Source organism: Lampris incognitus, chromosome 12, assembly GCF_029633865.1.
Source record: "Lampris incognitus isolate fLamInc1 chromosome 12, fLamInc1.hap2, whole genome shotgun sequence".
Taxonomy (NCBI): domain Eukaryota; kingdom Metazoa; phylum Chordata; class Actinopteri; order Lampriformes; family Lampridae; genus Lampris; species Lampris incognitus.
Window position 1 is genome coordinate 30099841 of NC_079222.1, and position 20175 is coordinate 30120015.

The window sequence follows — 20175 nt, forward strand, 5'->3', positions numbered from 1 at the left end:
CACACACACACACACACACACACACACACACACACACACACACACACACACACACACACACACACACACACACACACACACACACTTCACACTAGGGGCAATTTAGTAAAGCCGATTCACCTGACCTACGTGGCTTTGGACTGTGGGAGGAAACCGGAGCCCCCATAGGAAACCCACGCAGACTCGGGGAGAACATGCAAACTCCACACAGAGGATGACCCGACACGACCCCCAAGGTTAGATTGCCCCGGGACTTGAACCCAGTACTTTCTTGCTTTGAGGCGACTGCACTAACCAGTGCGCCACCGTGCTGCCCTCTGCAAACACAAAGGAGCTTAAAACTTAAGGTTTCCCACCTGTTCAATGGGATACTTCACCATTTCTATTGTTTGTTTGTTTGTTTTTTTACAATTGGTGCCTTGGTCAAAATTCCTGACGCAGTCTCTCATTTTTATTGCGTTAAACGCAAAGGTATTTCAACATACATTTGCGAAAGCGTGATGCCTCTGCACCATCTCACCTTGTAGTTTTCCATAGGCCACCAGTGAGCCACTGAACGTGACACCGCCGATGTAGGTTCCAAGGTATGCGACTATCTTGGTGAGGTTGGCTGCGGGGTCCGTGGCAAAGTGGGGGTACTCCACCATGTACTCTGCCACACAAGTGAGCACGGCAGCCAGCCCCACCAAGCTGTGAAAGGCTGCTACCAGCTGGGGCAGGTCCGTGATCTGGATCCGCTTAGCGATGCCCAGGCCTATAGCAGAGAGGGTATTTAAAAAGAGAAAAAAAATTTAAATAAGAAATAATTTGGATAAATTAAATTTTTTTTGTACAGAAACACACACTTTGAGCCACCAATATAACTAAACAAACCAACTTAAAGTTATTAGCACATAATCACAGAGTATACGTCTATAAATTCAATATAAAAGACGTGGACAGGAAGTGTGAAATTCATCCGGTATGTAAGGGTGGTCAGTATTGTGTGATCATTGCACCTGGAGAAAGGGTGCGAGGTAGTAAACACCAGTAGGGCCGGTTTATACTACAAATTATTATCTACTCGCTAATGTTTCAGTTGCCATGGCGACAGCTTCAAATAAGTCAACAAACACAGATGGATGCAGTCACTATGACTTGTGGACAAACACCACCATTACACACAAACACAAACACACACACACACACACACACACACACACACACACACACAAACACACTGGCCAAAAATGGTCTTTCAATAGATGTGTTTGTATCAGCACAAAACGTGACATTTTGACCGCGATATTTCATAGATGTCTCGTGGAGTGGGGCTGTTATTAGGAATCATGGACGACATAAATCATTATTAGAAGACAAACTGGATGTTGGTCCCACTGGGGACCGACACATTTCCCTCCAACCACTGGAACATGATCTGTTCGGGCCTTTACATGTAAGCCAAGTACACACACTCGACCACACAAACACACATACACACACAAAAAATAGAAACACAAACACACACACAGTAAAGAGTTCTGCTGGGAAGTGGGTCAGTCCAAGGAACCAGGTGCTGCAGATGAGGGTTGTTTGGGGAAATTCCATGTTTGTGAGTGAGCCTGAGCTTTGTGCGTGCGTGCGTGTGTGTGTGTGCGTGTGTGTGTATGTTGATGTGAGCCTGGCAAAGTTAATGTGGGCATCTGGAAGTGCACTGTTGTCTGAATAGATGGTTTAGTCTCGGTTCCAGCTTTGTTACTGGAACAATTAGCATTTAAATTAGAGGGAGAGGGACAGTGAGGGAGGGAGGCAGGGAGAGAGACACGGAAAGAGAGTGAGACGAGGGAAAACTGTGTGACTCAGGCATGATGCTGACCATTCCTATAGACCTCCTGTGTCTGGCCGGCAGTTAGTCATGTGTTTGATCTGAACGTTACACACGTTAAGTTGCACACCTGCAACTTAGCATGGCGAAGCATGCAAAACATGCAACTTTACATGCAGATGCACACAATGACATTTAAAACTGATGTAAGGCACGCCTTTGCAAACACACAATTCTGCACACACACATACACACACACACTCACCAGCAGTACCACCCACTGCCATGGCTGCACTCATCTGTGCCAGGAGCTCTGGACTAGGTTTGAGGGCACCCAGAGTGGCAGCAATGCCCCCGGCCACACCCATCATTCCTAGGGCATTACCCAGACGGGCTGTGCTTTGGTTTGACAGGCCTGCCAGGGCTCCAACACAGCACAGACCTGAACCCAGGTACATCATCTATGGGAAAGATCAAATGGAAACTTAAGAGGATTTACAAGTTGTTTTTTTTTTTCCACCATTTTTCTCACCAGTTGTACTTTTGGCAAATTACCCCACTCTTACGAGCCGTCCCGGTCTCTGCTCCACCCCCTCTGCCCATCCGGGGAGGGCTGCAGACTACCACATGCCTCCTTCGATACACGTGGAGTTGCCAGCTGCTTCTTTTCACCTGACAGTGAGGAGTTTCGCCAGAGGGATGTAGTGCGTGGGAGGATCACGTTATTCCCCCCAGTTGCCCCTTCCCCCCGCAAACAGGTGCCCTGACCAACCAGAAGAGGCGCTAGTGCGGCGACCAGGACACATACCCACATCCGACTTCCCACCCACAGACACGGCCAATTGTGTCTGTAGGGACGCCCTACCAAGCCAGAGGTAACATGGGGATTCGAACCGGCGATCCCCGTGTTGGTAGACAATGGAAAATTTTGATTTTTTTTTTTTATAAATACATATATATACTCTATTGATCCCCGTAGGGGAATTACGTTCTGTTTTTAACCCATGCTAGCTGTGTAACTAGCAGCAGTGGGTAGCTGCCGTGCAGCACCCGGGGACCACCTCCAGTTCGTCTTGCCATGCCTCGGTCAGGGGCACAGACAGGAGTATTAACCCTTACATGCATGTCTTTTTGATGGTGGGGGAAACCGGAGCACCCGGAGAAAACCCACCATAGACATGGGGAGAGCATGCAAACTCCACACAGAGGACGACTTGGGATGACCCCCAAAGGTTGGACAACCCCAGGGTTTGAACCCAGGACCTTGTCGCTGTCACATAGTTTACTGACTAGCATTTACCAGCTACTGGGATTTAAGCAAATATTTGAGGTGAAACCATTTACACACTGTTGAGCTGAACTGAAAATGAGGGGTTATAAAATATCATGGATGAAGACACAAACGCGTCCTCTCACACCTGTTCAATGTTGTACCCGGCTTGCAGAGCCGCGGCGTAGCCTCCGACAAAGACACCGGTGGGAAGCATGTAAAGGTAGTTGTACTCTGGAGGATCGGTGGGCCGCTTGAACATGTCCAACATCTTCTTTGTCACGAGGAACCCACCTGGGAGGAGAAACAGTTAGCGTGAGTGGAGAGAAGGGGGGGGCAGACGAGAGGGTAAAGGAGCCCTGAAGTGAGTGGCAACAGATCCACTTTCAAATAACAGGTGTTTTAAAAACCACAAACTGAAATAAAATTTGACCGATCCCGATGGCAAATGTAGGAATTTAACAAGTGTACTTTATGTCAGACTAAATATTTCAAGTGGGAAACCCCAAAAGTATCAAACCAAGACCAAACAGCGTCTCAACCGCTTTACTGAGGTAGATCGCATTACTCTCTCCCTCTCTCGAACACACACACACACACACACACACACACACATGGGTAATCCAGAACCCAACACCTGTCTGTCTCTTTCCAGCTGTTCTTCTAATTTTAGTCTAATACTTGCCTGGTTAAAAGGCAGCAGTAATAACAATGTGACTATTTTTACTACAGCCCGACGTGAGTTGATATATTAAGATGGAGGAATGTACCGGTTGGATATCGGAACAAAGTCAGGACTCGTATTCATATATGTTTGTTTTAAAGCTTTTCAGAATAGGAGCTCTGAGCCCGTAATTACTTTCACGAACACAGGTAACGATCTAGTTTCACTTGCCAAGGTAAAACCTCCGCCAGGCTTCAGGAGCCGAGCCGGACACAGATCCCCACTCCCATCTGAGGTCATCAGCAAACTTTGGCATTCCCAGTTAGACCAGCTCCAATCTCTCTCTATGCTTTCTTGTAATCTTTCTTGAGGGTAATCTTAGTTTTACAATCAAAAAAAAAATAAAATAAAAACAAGTGTCCAAGATCATAAAGATCGCCTATGCCATCATGGAATTATTTCCTCTTTGGGCAGCGTTAAAGATCAGCACTGAAAGTCAATTGTCCTGAGAAATGTTTTGCCAACTCACTGTCTGATCCCATTTTTTATCCCACTGAAATGCTTGATTAAAGGTTAAGCAGGGCATCTGGGTGGCGTGGCAGTCTATTCCGTGGCCTACCAACACGGGGCTCGCCAGATCGAATCCCCGTGTTGCCTCCCTACAGACACAATTGGCCGTGTCTGCAGGTGGGAAGCCGGATGTGGGTATGTGTCCTGGTCACTGCACTAGCGCCTCCTCTGGTCAGTCGGGGCACCTGTTTGAGGGGGGAGGGGGGAACTGGGGGAATATCGTGATCCTCCCATGTGCTACGTCCCCCTGGTGAAACTCCTCACTGTCAGGTGAAAGGAAGCGGTTGGCGACTGCACGTGTATCGGAGGAGGCATGTGGTAGTCTGCAGCCCTCCCCGGATTGGCAGCGGGGATGGAGCAGCGACCGGGAAGGCTCGGAAGAGCGAGATAACTGGCCAGATACATTTGGGGAGACAAGGGGGGCGGGGGGGGGGGGGGGCAAAAAAAAAAAAGCTAAGTAAGAAAAAAAAAATTGAGATTGGCATTTACAATCAGTCAAGCTGAATTAAGTTGACGGCAGGTAATGAAAAAACCGTAGATCCAGGTGTTTTCCATGCCTGTCTGGACTCACAGAGCGTGGAGACGAGGGAATGGGAGGCTTCGGCCAGCGACGTGTTTATTAAAACACACGCAGTCTTATTGAAAACTACATTTAAACTATTGTGTTTTTGTCCCTTTCCATGGAATGTTCGTTATTCTGCTCCCGAGGGTTTATGGGTCGTGCGGTAGACCACGCAGAAATGTGCATGTGGAACCTGTGGTGGAGATTAAAAAATAAAATGGCCACCCCTTAAAAGAAACTAGGTATTTCTATAAATGCTGTGGTGTTTTTGGCATGATTTTATTAAGGGGGAACTCATGGAAGATCTTAGGGACTAATAAGTGGTTTAAACAGTTGTTGCATTGACAAGGCCACAGGGCTTGTTGCCACAGGTATTGTGGCAGGACTCACAACCTTATAATGACCCTTAACCTCAGTGGGTGTTCTGGATCTCACACACATACCTCAGAGAGCCTTTGGTGTGGCCTGAGCAGGCTGACACTTTGGAAACAGGAGCTTTGGACAGTTTGATGAATGTCTTGAATCGATCCAACACGTCCTTTTTTTTTTTCCGGCTTTTTTCCGCCCCCCCTTTTTTCTCCCCAGTTGTATCCGGCCACTCTTCCGAGCCGGCCCGATCTCTGCTCCACCCCTCTGCTGAGTTTTTTTTTTCTTTTTTGGTAAACTCTACTGATACCCGTAGGGAAATTCTGCTCTGCATTTAACCCACCCTAGCTGTGTAGCTAGGAGCAGTGGGCAGCTGCCGTGCACCACCAGGGGGCAGACTCCAGTTCATCTTGCCATGCCTTGCTCAGGAGCACAGACAGGAGTATTAATCCTAACATGCATGTATTTTTGATGGTGGGGGAAACTGGAGTACCCGGAGAAAACCCACCACAGACACAGGGAGAACATGCAAACTCCACACAGTGGACGACCTGGGATGATCCCTAAGGTAGGACGACCCCGGGGTTCGAACCCAGGACCTTCTTGCTGTGAGACGACAGCACTAACCATTGCGCCACCGTGCCTCCCCGATCCGGGGAGAGCTGCGGACTACCACATGCCTCCTTCGAGACATGGGGAGTCACCAGCCACTTCTTTTCACCTGACAGTGAGGAGTTTCACCAGGGAGACGTAGTGTGTGTGAGGATCACGCTACTCCCCCCCCCCCCCCCGAACAGGCACCCCGACCGACCAGAGGAGGCGCTAGTGCAGCGACCAGGACACATACCCACATCTGGCTTCGGACCTGCAGACACGGCACGGGGATTCGAACCGGCGATCCCTGTGTTGGTACGCAACGGAATAGACCGCCACGCCACCTGGATGCCCCCAACATGTACCTTTACTGTCCAAACGCCAACATCAAAATCTCCTCATTGTTCTAGCTGTGAACTATTGGGCATTAAAATGGATTCACAGTACACTGTGTTCACCAGGGCCATCATGACGTGATGCCTTTAACAAGAGCAACAGGAATACGGTGTCATTATAATGGATAATATTATTAAGTTTAATAGCACGGATGGATTTGCATGGTCCAAGCCAGAGTCTCTGACTTTAGTCTAAGCAGGGGTGTTTAAAGACGCAGATGTAGGACTTGGTACAAAACATGTTTTTTTGTATAACTGAAAATACAATTTCAATCTTTTGACGAAATGTGATATTTATTAAACTCGGTTTCCAACGCTAGCAAGGGAACACCGTCAGGCATGAATGCGAACTCACCAGCGATGTTAACGGATGAAATGAAGGCAGCGAGCACAGCCAGCGTCTCAGCAGTAGATGTCGGTGTGTAGCTTCCTCCCATCAGCGACAGACCACCCACCGCTGTCAGACCTGCAATATATATTTAAACTAATAAATCCTGAGACTTCACCACGTTTACACAATATCACATGAAACAGCTCTATGATATGAATACTTTATCTCAAGTATGGGATGAAACGTCTTACCACAACCCTGCATGTGTTTCATTATGCTGTAGGTTACTTTAAGTCACCATTGAAATGAGGAAGAAAAAAACAGCGAGTGGGACAACAAGTGTGTCCATTTACCAGGAGAGGTCCTGATGGCTTCTTGATAACATCAGGTCTATAATGACTCACAGGCAGTAGCCTAGTCTACAGGCATTGAGTTTCTCCGCGGCTGTTCCCCACATGCACACAGGCTTGTGTAAGAACCCAGTTGAGCTCATGTGATCGCTTCTTCTGTGAAACTGGTGCATATATTAACGTAAGATGTTCTTGCAGGGACTTACTTCAAACGCACAAATCTTACTCTCACTTTTCACCCATGCACTCCTCTATCACCCATTTTTCACAATATGCATGAAACACACTTAAGTCACACCCATGTACTTACACGTTTACCCCCAGACCTATCGTCAGTCTTTCCTCTTTAAGACTGTAATGCTCACAAACCTAAAGACCTTAATGATAAGTTTAGTCCTCTCCTCTTATTACATCCATGAACCACTTGGGGGTAGCACTTTGAAATATCAACATCAAAATTACTGTATGCTTAAGTATCTATTATTATTATTATTGTATTAATTTATTACCTAATCAGGAATCAGGAACACTTCATTCATCAGGAACATTATGTCATTTCGTGCATGAAATGAAATGAAATGTGGTTTCCCCAAGCCCACAGCAGTGCAACACAAAGACAAAAACACATATCCAAACTACAAGAACACATATATCCAAACTACCAAAAACCTACAAAAACTACAAAACTACAAAAACTACAACACTACAAAAACATATATCCAACATATCCAAAAAATAAAAATAAAAATCACTGCCCAAGAGCGCGAACGCCAGTCAGGATGAATGTCGGAACTGCCGGTCTGCATGGGCTAGCAGTTAGCTTAGCCTGCCCCGCTTCCATGTCCTGTCAGACCACCCTCGGTGCTTCCTCTTCGGACGCAGCTCGAAGAGGAAGCACAATTAAACACCATTTGCTAGCTAGAATGTGGCTTGCTCATATAAATATGTATATTTTTTCGTAAATACAGGAATTTTAAAGTAAAACTTTGTACTATCTTTCCACTAGTGATGATCTATCAAAGCTAAAATTTAACTGCAGTTTGACCTTTCACATTTTACATTTAAAATAATACAGGGCACTGTTTCAAAGATAACACATAATGAGAATACATAAAACCTAAACACGCTGAAAACTCCCTCCATGTAATTCACACTTGGAGCCTTCATCACTTCTACGCACATGATGGATATCAAAAGAAAAAAAACTGTATTGGATTGACAATATAACTGAGTTAAAACTGTTTCACAGAAGAGATTTTCTCCGGGTTAAAAATGCGGGGAAATCCTTGAAAAAAATAAAAAATAAATAAAAATGCAAAAATCTTAAAAATGACTTAATTAATAATAATAATAATTATTATTATTATATTAATAATAATAATTAATTGTTAATGTTAAAAATGCGGGGGAAATGTGGGAAAATTATTATTATTATTATTACAGAAAAATACGGGATACAGTCATACAGATGAAACAGAAATCACAGGTTTATCAGGTCACTAAAAACTACAAATTAGCCATTCAAGAAGAAAAGACTGCATCAGTGGGCTTAAAAGGGAAAACACACACACACACACACACACACACACACACACACACACACACACACACACACACACACACACACACACACATACACTCATACACTCATTATGTCTGGGTGGGTGATTTTAATCCCAATTTGGATATGTTATCACATTTCTGAGAAAAAACATCACCTAACCGTGCACAGACAGTGTGTAAGACTGAACCGGGGCTCTCAGGTAGATTAAAGCATCTGTCAGGATGCCAGATATAAGGGTACATTTCAGCGAGACATCGGATATAAAGCTAGTGGCTAAAAATTTGAAATAACCCACCTGTCACAGCCACTGCCCACTGCAGCGCTATAATCTCCCCATAGAAAATATAACTGTCCCTCACTCAACCCCAAATTCCAGCAGGATTCCTCACGTCTGTGTGTGAGTGTGTGTGTGTGTGTGTGTGTGTGTGTGTGTGTGTGTGTGTGTGTGTGTGTGTGTGTTAGCGTGCCTCTTTATGACGCCTGCAGAGCGACTATAGAATTCCACTGGTTTCACTGTTTCCATAACCGCAGTCAGTCAGTGACAGGAATAAAAAGGTAATGGTAATAAGGCCACGCCAATATGCAGGGAAAAATACCTGGACAGGGAGGAAAAGGAGATGGGGGACAGACAGAGGGGAGCAGAAAGCACGGAGAGAGAGAGAGAGAGAGAGAGAGAGAGAGAGAGAGAGAGAGAGAGAGAGGAGAGAGAAGAGAGAGAGAGAGAGAGAGAGAGAGAGAGAGAGAGAGAGAGAGAGAGAGAGAGAGAGAGAGAGAGAGAGAGAGAGAGAGAGAGAGAGAGAGAGAGAGAGAGAGAGAGAGAGAGAGAGAGAGAGAGAGAGAGAGAGAGAGAGAGAGAGAGAAGCGAGACGGCTGCTTAAATGAACTTTCAAATGGTTTCACAGCTTCGAGGCACGCTCACATATGCCACATTTTCAAACGAGCTCTGTTGATTTTTCATCCCTCCGGTGATCCTGCGAGGCTTCCATTACCACACAAATTCCCTACGTTTGGTGTAGTAGCTCCCTTCAATTTAATTAATTTGTAAAACATGTTAAAAGACTGCAGTTAAATGCGCCACATGCTGAAAGGAATTTTGCAAATTTGGCAGCAGTGCAGAAAATTACCAACTAGAGGGCAGGACTGGAAAAAAAAACAAAAAAAAACGAGTTTAATGGAACAAAGAGGATGAAGGGGGTGACATGCAAACAGCGTGCACACAGACAAAGGGTGAAGCAACACGGTGTGAGGATGGCTTGAACGTAGGACCGAGGTGTTAGCTAATAAAAGGATCGTTACACTACTGGACACCACAAAAGACGCCTCTGATCTCGGGGTTGTTTGCATTAGTTTACAAGGCCAAATACTTCCCCAAGTGCCAAAGATCACAGACAGCGCGTTACTTCCGATCCCCATGTGTGCGTTTAAGAGCGATCAAAGCCACGAGAACACACACATGCACTTACCTCGGTAACCCCTTAACCCCTTAGTGTTAAAAGGGAGGTAACAATGGACGAAACCTTGGACTGATATGTGGAAACCCTGCCTTCAGAGGTCAAGATCGCTAGAAACAACTGCTGCACCGACAAGTCACCTGTCTGGTATTCTGACTTGGGCAGCACAAACTTCATTATGCTTCTTTGTTGTGCATCACACTACGCTTATGCCAACTGGCGATCGGATCATATAGCGATGACGGAAGGGATGATCGACGACTGGCCGATATTAAGGCGATTTTAACCTATCAGAACTAAGATGTTAAGAATATAATGTCTAGAATCTGCACCCTACTGTGAATTTAGTGACGTTTCCGGTGGAGCAGCGTGTCTGCCCGCTGAGCCCATTAATCAGCATGAGTGAATTTTAATCCTTAATTACAAAGCAGTTTGCTGTCTCTTTTCCATGGATCTGACACCCCCGCATAGCTGTTCTCAATACGCCTGCTCACCAAAACTTTGCTCTGCTCTCCATTAGAGCTATTATTATTATTATTATTAGTAGTAGTAGTAGTAGTCGTAATATCATCAATTGTTATCATTATTAAATGTTTTATTATTATAAATTATTATTATTATTGTTATTATCATTATTATCATTATTATTATTATGAGTAGTTAATGTTGTGGCCATGATATGATAGTTAATGGATTGCGATATTAAAGATAAGGTTATAATGTTAAATGGAACATGATGCTGTGATATTGTCACACCAAGCACACACACCACAGACTTTTAAAAGGGAGCCGTTGTTTCAATAGAAGTGAATGTTATTAAATAGATTTCCTCAATGTTTGAATATTTTGAATAAAATGTTAACTCTTTTATAAATGTTTCTTCATGTAGCAATTCAATATTTCAAAATCTTTACTTCAAATTAAATTCTTGAATTCTAACATTAATAATGCTGAGCAGAGAATAAATTATTTAATGAAAAACAAATAGATAAACTACTACTACTACTAAGAATGTTATTATTAAGGTAATAAAAATATTCTAACAGTAGAAATGTGTTTGTTCACCCATAATCAAATTCGATAACAAGTAACTTTATTATTTACTCTTAGAAACTGGCGTACTGTAATGCAACTCCCCACCCCCCTTACTCCCGGCGCCCCCTGGCGATCAGATCATCTATCGGCAATCTTGAGTAGCCACGACTGGACGATATGAAAACAGAAATGCTCGCCCAACCCTGAATCACACTATTCTATTGTTGTAAACTCGCTGACATTGAGGAAACTGGAAGAGACAAATTTTCAAAATAAGAAGCAAAACAGCAAAGCTTGACAAAGGAGTATTATATTATAAAATGTGAAAAGACACGTGCAAACTTGTCACCTTAATCTAATACAATACAGTCAGCCTAAAAATCACCAGTTTCATTCTATGACACCAACATGAGGCCCTTTCTGAACAACCATTTTTCTTTTCTAGGTATTAAAAAATGTGACCCATTATGACTAGAGGGATTCCACACACAGTGAGTCAAATAATCAAAATTACCATAAGCAATTTAAAATAAACCGACATTTAAGATCCTATCTAAAAATATTCTTATTTACCAAAATGAAGATCTATTAAGTGCCTAACCATTACAGGTAAATTATCATGTTCAGGACATTGCATTAGTCAGTCCGTCAAAGTAGGTAGAATTTATTATTCATTTTATAAGGCAGGTGAGATGAGATGGGCAGTGACTGATGCCACTGGACCAAACTGGCACCAAGTTCAACTGGTCCCAGAGATGACACACACATACGAGCCTTGCTGTCTACTAAGAGAGAAATGAGTCAATATTCAAAAATTATCCAGTCATCTTCAGACCAAACCATCTATCCATTGTCTAAGCCGCTTATCCCAATCGCAGGGATGCTGGAGCCTATCCAGCAGTCATTGGGCGGCAGGCAGGGAGACACCCTGGACAGGCTGCCAGTCCATCACAGGGCGGGCTCGCTCGCACTCACACTCACTCACTCACTCACTCACTCACTCACTCACTCACTCACTCACTCACTCACTCACTCACTCACTCACTCACTCACTCACTCACTCACACACACACACACACACACACACACACACACACACACACACACACACACACACACACACACACACCCCAGGGACAATTTAGTGCGGCCGATTCACCTGACCTACATGTCTTTGGACTGTGGGAGGAAACCGGAGCACCCGGAGGAAACCCACACAGACACGGGGAGAACATGCAAACTCCACACAGAGGACGACCCGGGACGACCCCCAGGGTTGCATCCCAGAACTTCTTGCTATGGGGCGGCCGCGCTAACCACTGTGCCACTGTGCCACCCAGACAAAACCAAAAAAGATTTTTAAAAAAACTTCATGACAGAAAACATGTGGCCAAAAGGCCAAAGTGAGAAAATCCCTGGCGCAACACACAGTTAATCAAACATTTTAGAAAGGGGTGGTTTGTCATGAGTATAAACTTACACTTTGAGTCTAAGCTGAAAATACACTGTTGTATTTAGCCCAAAATCAGCCAAACAACACATGACACGGCCAAATTTCCAACTATCATGTTAGTCATGCTTACAACTGCATTAATACAAATCAGGCCCCTTCTCTTTCATTACAACACATGGAATAACATCAGAAACACCTTTGACTCCCGACACAAACAAGGGGACTGGAAGCCAGCTTCAGTGGTAGATATGCCCGCTGAAGCATCAAGTAACCAAACCTGCTCATTCTGCTCCTGTTGTACTTCATCAAGAGACGCTATTCAGATTCTGGCACGCCGCTCTCCTCTCACACAGAGAGACAACACATTCCTGATGATGCAGTGGGCCAGGGAACCCTTGCATCTGCTCCAGCATTGTGACGCCAGAAGTGCCAAGACGCCTCAGGGCAGAACTTCAAGACTATTAAACTACTCCATAAAGTCATCTACATACCATAGGATTTAGATCTACTGGAGGATGGCATATCAAATGTGAAGCTCTTAAGACTGGCAACACTGACTCAACACCAGCATATAAGAGATAAATGTCCCTTCATCGTTCAGCCGTTGGACAGATGGTTAACATACAACAACCAAGACTAAGGGCTATATTTTAACGATCCAACCACATGGTCTAAAGCACGTTGCGCAAGTGCCATTAGGGCACGTCCAAATCAACTTTTGCTTGTTTAACGACGGATAATCTGAGCACAAAGTAAGGCACAGGGGTTTTATTTTACTAGTCTCTTAATTAATCATAAATGTGTTTTGGGTGTCCATCCATTCATCCATCCATTTTCCAAGCGCGACCCGGGATGACCCCCAAGGTTGGACAACCCCGGGGTTCAAACCCAGGACCTTCTTGCTGTGAGGCAACAGCGCTGACCACTGCGCCACCATACCACCCTGTTTTGGGTGTAACATGAAATAAACCAATCACAGTGTCATCTTCCATTCCCCTTAAAAGCCAGGTGCGCTTGCACCTTGGCGGATTGCTATTATAATGGCAAATTTGCCATGTATGAGGAAAGGGGTGCACCCACCTATGTAGGCACATATTACACACTGTGCCATTGACTTAAGACCAATTTTTTGTTGGTCAATCGCACAATCGCTTCCCGCTTCCTCGAGATAGCAATGTGCTAACAATGCGCCTGACCACACCTCATTTTAAGACCAACACGCCCATGGGTGCTCAGATGGATGCAAGTACATTTGTTATATAAACAACGTGGGCGCTGAATGGGAAAATGACAATTGCGTCGGTCTGAAATTAGCAAAGACACTTGCGTTGGCGCTTGTCAGTCATATGTTTGGATGATGTTTTAACTGAAAATTGGTATGAGTTAAATCTGAGAGAATGTAAATTAGAAAATTAGTTAAAAAATGTGCAGCCTTTTTCTGAATGTAAGAGAGAAAAGTTTCAACCTGATCAAATGCCAAACTTACTGCGCAATAAGACAAATATGCACACAAATCAATGTTCATAAGTAATAATGTCATTCATCACCCCACTTTACCCTAACAGAAAAAATTGAGGTAGAAAATCAAAGGATTAAAAAAAGTAGACAGCAAATATAACGCAAATCATCAATACCGCATTTACTGTAAAGTGCTTTAAGTGCTTCGTAGACTACAGAAGTCCTATATAAATGGAGTCCATCTACAATTTACATAACTCACCTGAGATGGCATTAGTGACAGACATGAGTGGAGAATGCAGGGCTGGAGTAACCCCCCACACCGTGTGATATCCCACAATGCCAGCCAAGCCAAAGGTGGTGACAATCTGGGTGAAGGCAGCATTGGGAGCAACCAGACCTAGACCAAGCAGGGTGGTAAAACCTGGCAGACAGACGGACAGACAAACAGACAGACAGACAGACAGACAGAGAGAGGGTTTGGGTGTTATTGATAAAAGGTATGGTTTACAATGTAGATTTTTTTTTTACTAGCCAAAGATGATACAGTCAATCAATGAATACACCAATGGTTATCCAGGGGTATTAAATGACGATCAGCCGGCAGCCATACTAACATGTACCCTGGCTCTTCCGAATGACGGAAGCTAAGCAGGTACGGGCTTGGCTAGTACTTGGATGGGAGACCTCCTGGGAAAATAAGTTGTTGCTGGAAGAGGTGTTGTGGGCCAGTAGGGGGCAGTCTTCACTCCGGTTTTAATATAAACCCCAATGCCCCAGTGCAGTTACGGGGACCTGTAGAAGATGCCGTCCTTCGGATGAGTCATTAAACTGAGGTCTTGACTCACTGTGGTCATTAAAGATCCCATGGCACTTATCTCAAAGAGTAGGGGGTTCCCCGGAGTCCTGGCAAAATTCCCAACCTGGCTCTCTCCATCTGGCCGCCTAATCCTCCCCCAGTGTAATTAGCTCAACGATACCCTCCCTCTCCACCTCAAGCTGATGTGTGGTGAGCGTTGTGGCACAAAATGGCTGCCATGCATCATCCAGGTGGGTGCTACACATTGGCGGTGGTTGAGGTGAGTTTCCCCTCTTCACTATGAAGCACTTTGGGTATTGAGATAAAGCGCTATATAAATGTAATCCATTATCATTTTTATGACGTAAGTGTCACCAGGCCAAAACTATCCCAAGAAACAAAGTTGTTACAACGTTTTTGATAAAATGAGTACTATTATAGCAGAAGTACTTCATACAGAGGAATTCTTATAAAATCAGCTCATTGTGTGCTCATCTCATCTCATTTCGTCTCATCATCAGCCGCTTCTCTGGGGTCGGGTCGCGGTGGCAGAAAGCAAAGTAGGGCACTCCAGATGTCCCTCTCCTCAACAACACCCTCCAGCTCTTCCTGGGGTATCCCAAGACGTTCCCAGGCCAGATTGGACATGTAGTCCCTCCAGTGAGTTCTGGGTCTACCCCAGGGTCTCCTCCCAGCTGGACTGTGCCCAGAAAAATTCCAAAGGAAGGAGGCCCAGGAGGCATCCTAACCAGATGCCTGAACCCCCTCAACTGGCTCCTTTCGACGCGAAGGAGCATCAGCTCTACTCTGAGCTCCCTCCGGAGGTCTGAGCTCCTCACCCTATCTCTAAGGCTGAGTCCAGACACCCTACGGAGGAAACTCATTTCATCTGCTTGTATCAGCGATCTCACCCTTTCAGTCACAACCTAATGCTCAAGACCATAGATGAGAGTTGGAATGAAGACTGACTGGTAAATTGAGAGCTTTGCCTTCCGGCTCAGGTCCCTCTTCACCACAACGGTCCAGTACAACGTCCGCATTACTGCTGATGCTGCACCAATCCGCCTGTCAATCTCTTGTTCCATCCTACCCTCACTCGTGAACAAGACCCCGAGATACTTGAACTCCTTCACTTGAGTTCACTTGAGTCATTATGTGCTTAACACTGCAAAAACATATTTCACTAAAAATGTACATTAACTATTATTTCGCTAAACTGGCCTCATCACTGATCATATGCCCCTTTTGTTCAATTTAACAGTACAAATCTCAAATGTGGGAATTACTCCCTCACACAAACGGGGCACAAGAAAGAAGGAACTGTCATTTCATGTGTGATCAAACGCCATCCATAAATTACAGACACAAGTTGGACATTTGAACTGGGGAAAACAACAGCAATGCTGGAAAAAATTACTCCCACAATGTTGTGGAATGTATGTTTAAGAGCAGCTTTAGATACACTTGGTGCCAAAGTTTGGCACAAGCGGGTCCATGACCGCTCTCACAATTGAAATAATATATGCCATGCTGTCAAAAGATGGAAAACGCTAAGACTGAAGAGAAAAAAAGATTAAAAAAAACAGTGATAACTGCAAGAGGAGACCTTTTGTCATTTCCATTAAGTGGGCTATTGCAAGTATCCATAAGTGGTAAATTGGGGACAGAAAGAGAATAGTTTAAGCCCCGTATCAGATTTTTGCAAGGCCATTTTATTAGACTGAATTAACAAACCTGTAGCAAATAATATAAATCATCAAATTAAATAAAAGCAGCACTCCAATACATTTCATGACATTTAAAAGTACTAATTACAGCACAAAACTACTCAGAATCATATTTATTGCCAAGTACAAGAACATACAAGGAATTTGTCTGTTGGCGCAAGAAGGAAAGATTAACAGTAAACAGTCAAGGTAAATTTAAAAAAAAAAAACCCGAGTGGTGCATTTCTCTAAAGAATATCATTATGTGTAACAGTCAAATACATTGTAAAAGTCAAAACAACCACAAATTTCCATGTGCATTTTTTGCATGACTAAATCTTGAGTCATGTCTTCTTTTGACACCCCCAATAACTGAGAAATGGGAGGAGTATCATCTTCTAGAAGGAGCAATCCATCTTTACTAGATATATCTACTAGATACTAGATACTAGATCCACCTTTACTAGATACATCTACTAGACACTAGATACTAGATCCATCTTTACTAGATACATCTACTAGATACTAGATCCACCTTTACTAGATACATCTACTAGACACTAGATACTAGATCCATCTTTACTAAATACATCTACTAGATACTAGAGCCATATTTACTAGATACATCTACTAGATCCACCTTTACTAGATACATCTACTAGACACTAGATACTAGATCCATCTTTACTAGATACATCTACTAGATATTAGATCCATGTTTACTAGCTACATCTATGAGATACTAGATACTAGATCCAGCTTTACTAAATACATCTACTAGATATTAGATCCATGTTTACTAGCTACATCTATGAGATACTAGATACTAGATCCAGCTTTACTAGAAACATCTACTAGATACCAGATACTAGATCCATCTTTACTAGATACATCAACTAGATACCAGATACTAGATCCATCTTTACTACACACATCTAGATACTAGATCCATCTTTACTCGATACAGCTACTAGATACTAGATATTTACTAACCTTGCTCCAGGAGACAGGCCTCCGATACAAGTTAATGGCAGAAACAATATTCTCGTGCTTCATAAAATCATCTGCTCAGTGCTGTACAGCAGACTTTACTCTAAAATAACTACAAGATGAGACGAAGAGGCAAGTAATATTACTTGACCAACTTATTAAACACGTGAACAGCATGTGTGGTACTCATACAGAGCGGTGTATGATAAACATGGGGACCACTCGCTTCAGAACCACCTCAGACAAAATCCCAGCATGAGATGGCTTTTACAATGCAAACTTCCTGACACTAACAGCGTGTCTATGTGTGTTTGTACCCTTCCTGTCCCACTTATTGCCTCAAGTCTACATTCCACCATTGGCCTAAAATGCTATCATCAGCCATGTTCCAGTTAATCCCAGCCTTGGAATCCTACTCCCTAACACTACCCATAAAAACTGAAAAAATATAAACTTTTTTTATTATTAGTAATTTCTGATATATACATGCAGCAAGGCACAACATCCCTTAACAAGTCAAAGTGACTGTAGAAATGTGAGCACCCCTTGCCCCCCTCTACACAAACTGCACATTAGAGCTTTCACTTTAAATTTAAATATGGAAATTAAATTCAAATCGGCATACCAACAAGTGCTTCAAAAATGAACGGATGAATTTGATATTTATAACAAATACATAAACCACCCCCACTTCTCCACCAAACACCTAGAAAAATATGTTGGGCACAACTAATCACTGGTAACTGGATAGGCACTTAAACTGAAATTTATACATTTTTGACATCCAAATTCGACTGTAAACTCGACCTCGCCTACATTTCTGTTTGGAACATCAAACAGGACTTTTTTTCCCCCTTTTTCTCACCAATTGTACCCGACCAACTACACCGCTGTTCCGAGCTGTCCCGGTCGCTGCTCCCCACCCCTCTGCCGATCCAGGGAAGGCTGCAGACTACCACATGCCTCCTCCGATACATGTGCAGTCGCCATTCGCCTCTTTTCACCTGACAGTGAGGAGTTTCACCAGGGGGATGTAGCGCGTGGGAGGATCACACTATTCCCCTCTAGTTCCCCCTCTCCCCAGAACAGGCGGCGCCCAACCAACCCAAGCAGGCACTAGTGCAACGACCAGGACACATACCCACATCTCAGACATAGTCAATTGTGTCTGTGGATGCCTGACCAAGCCGGAGGTAACACAGGGATTCAAACCGGAGATCCCTGTGTCGGTAGGCAACGGAATAGACCGCCAGGCCAGCCGGACACCCCTCAAACAGGACTTTTTTTTTGTGCAAGTGACAGCCCTACTGTATTTGTACACGTATTGACCTACCTCCAGTGTACACCCCAGCAGTGTTCAGTGTTGCCCTGAAGGGAGAAATCTGTGAGGCCTGTTCGGCCTTCAGCTCCTGGACAGTCTTTGGTTTAGGTGGAGCTGCCACAGGTACATTGTTAGGCTGCGGAGCTGGGAACAGGTTCTTGCCATTCTAGACATGAAGGCAAAGGGGAAAGGAAGAGGGAAAGAGAGAAAAGGAGGAAGGCAGCAGTTGTGAGTGAAGAAAGGATTGACGATCAATTACTACAAAAACAAAAAATTACAACAACACACTCATTCTAACTGTCAAGCAGTAACACTATGTATGTCTCAGGTATCATTAGTTGTCAATTGCAGCCACAAGAAATTGTCTTGACCTTTTGAACAAAGAAAAAATCAATTCACAGCTAATCTGATCCCTGTAACTTGGTAAATAACTATCTGCAATTCTGAAACACTCAAAACTAGTTTTATATGTGATACTGATCCCCAGTCACCCATGAAATGGACAGTTTACAAATCTTGTTGACTCATGGACAATGTTAAAGCCTCAGCCTTAATCATTTCTCATTGAGGCATAGTGTGGGTCTGTTGTGGTTGACAGGCTTAACAACCTGGTGTACAGCCATGACAACCAAATAGGTTTACAAGGATGACAAAGCCACTTTGTTGGGATACGGGTCCAAGGGTAGAATTACAAGACTAAAGTGTCCTGATCAGGGCAAAGAAACATTTTCAGGGGACAAAAAAACAGGAGAAAAAAATCCTGAAATATTTAATTTTAAAATGCTGTCCATCGAGGATCATTAAAATAAAGTGCACTACTGTTCTGTTAATTGAAAAATATGTAAATAAATAAATGGGTCCAGAGGGATGTGGTTGGTCAGAGCAGAGGTGCACGACCAGATGTTATTTTACTCTTGTGAAAATGGTAATTTGTACCAGATTTTCAACAAAAGCAGTGCTTTTAGACTGTAATTTTAACCTGAAAAAAGTGTTTTCTCTCTACTTGTACTGGCACAAAAATAGTGAGTAAGAAGACTGCCCCTCAGTCAAGGTACCGAGGTCAATCTATGTCTGTGATGAACTGATCTACTGACATCTTCTTGAGCAAGTTGCTCTTGAGCAAGGCACTGGATTCCCAACAGCCCTCTGAGTGCCCCTTCGTAACTAAACCCTTCAGTTTGACCACTCTGTTGTGAGAACAAGCAAACTAAGAATTCAAGAAATGTTTACCTTAAAATCTTTAGTGGCCCTCAAAAACCCTAAATTAGTCACCAAATGGCCAACTAATGTTTATGTGTAATTTAACTTACACAATGTATTTTCATCATACTTCTAACACGTGATGAAATTTCGATTTTATATATATATATATATATATATTTTTTTTTTATTAAAAATTTTTATAGTATGAAGAAAAAAAACAAACAAACAAGAACTCATGTAAAATTGCTACTTTTTAGGGTCTCTGAGCTCATAAATTAGTGTGGCCCAT

The 20175-nt window shown here is 43.6% G+C and overlaps 1 protein-coding gene across 1 annotated transcript in view; it reads right to left on the bottom strand.

The window, feature by feature from the left end:
• nnt (nicotinamide nucleotide transhydrogenase) overlaps nt 1-20175 on the bottom strand; it is a 60627-nt gene that overhangs the window by 20770 nt on the left and 19682 nt on the right. Inside the window, exons 10-15 of the mRNA XM_056290941.1 lie at nt 18696-18849; nt 14130-14291; nt 6581-6691; nt 3223-3368; nt 2070-2265; nt 521-754 (exon numbers count right to left, since the gene is read on the bottom strand). Coding sequence (XP_056146916.1) covers nt 521-754; nt 2070-2265; nt 3223-3368; nt 6581-6691; nt 14130-14291; nt 18696-18849 — 1003 coding nt within the window. The remainder of the gene's footprint in view (nt 1-520; nt 755-2069; nt 2266-3222; nt 3369-6580; nt 6692-14129; nt 14292-18695; nt 18850-20175) is intronic.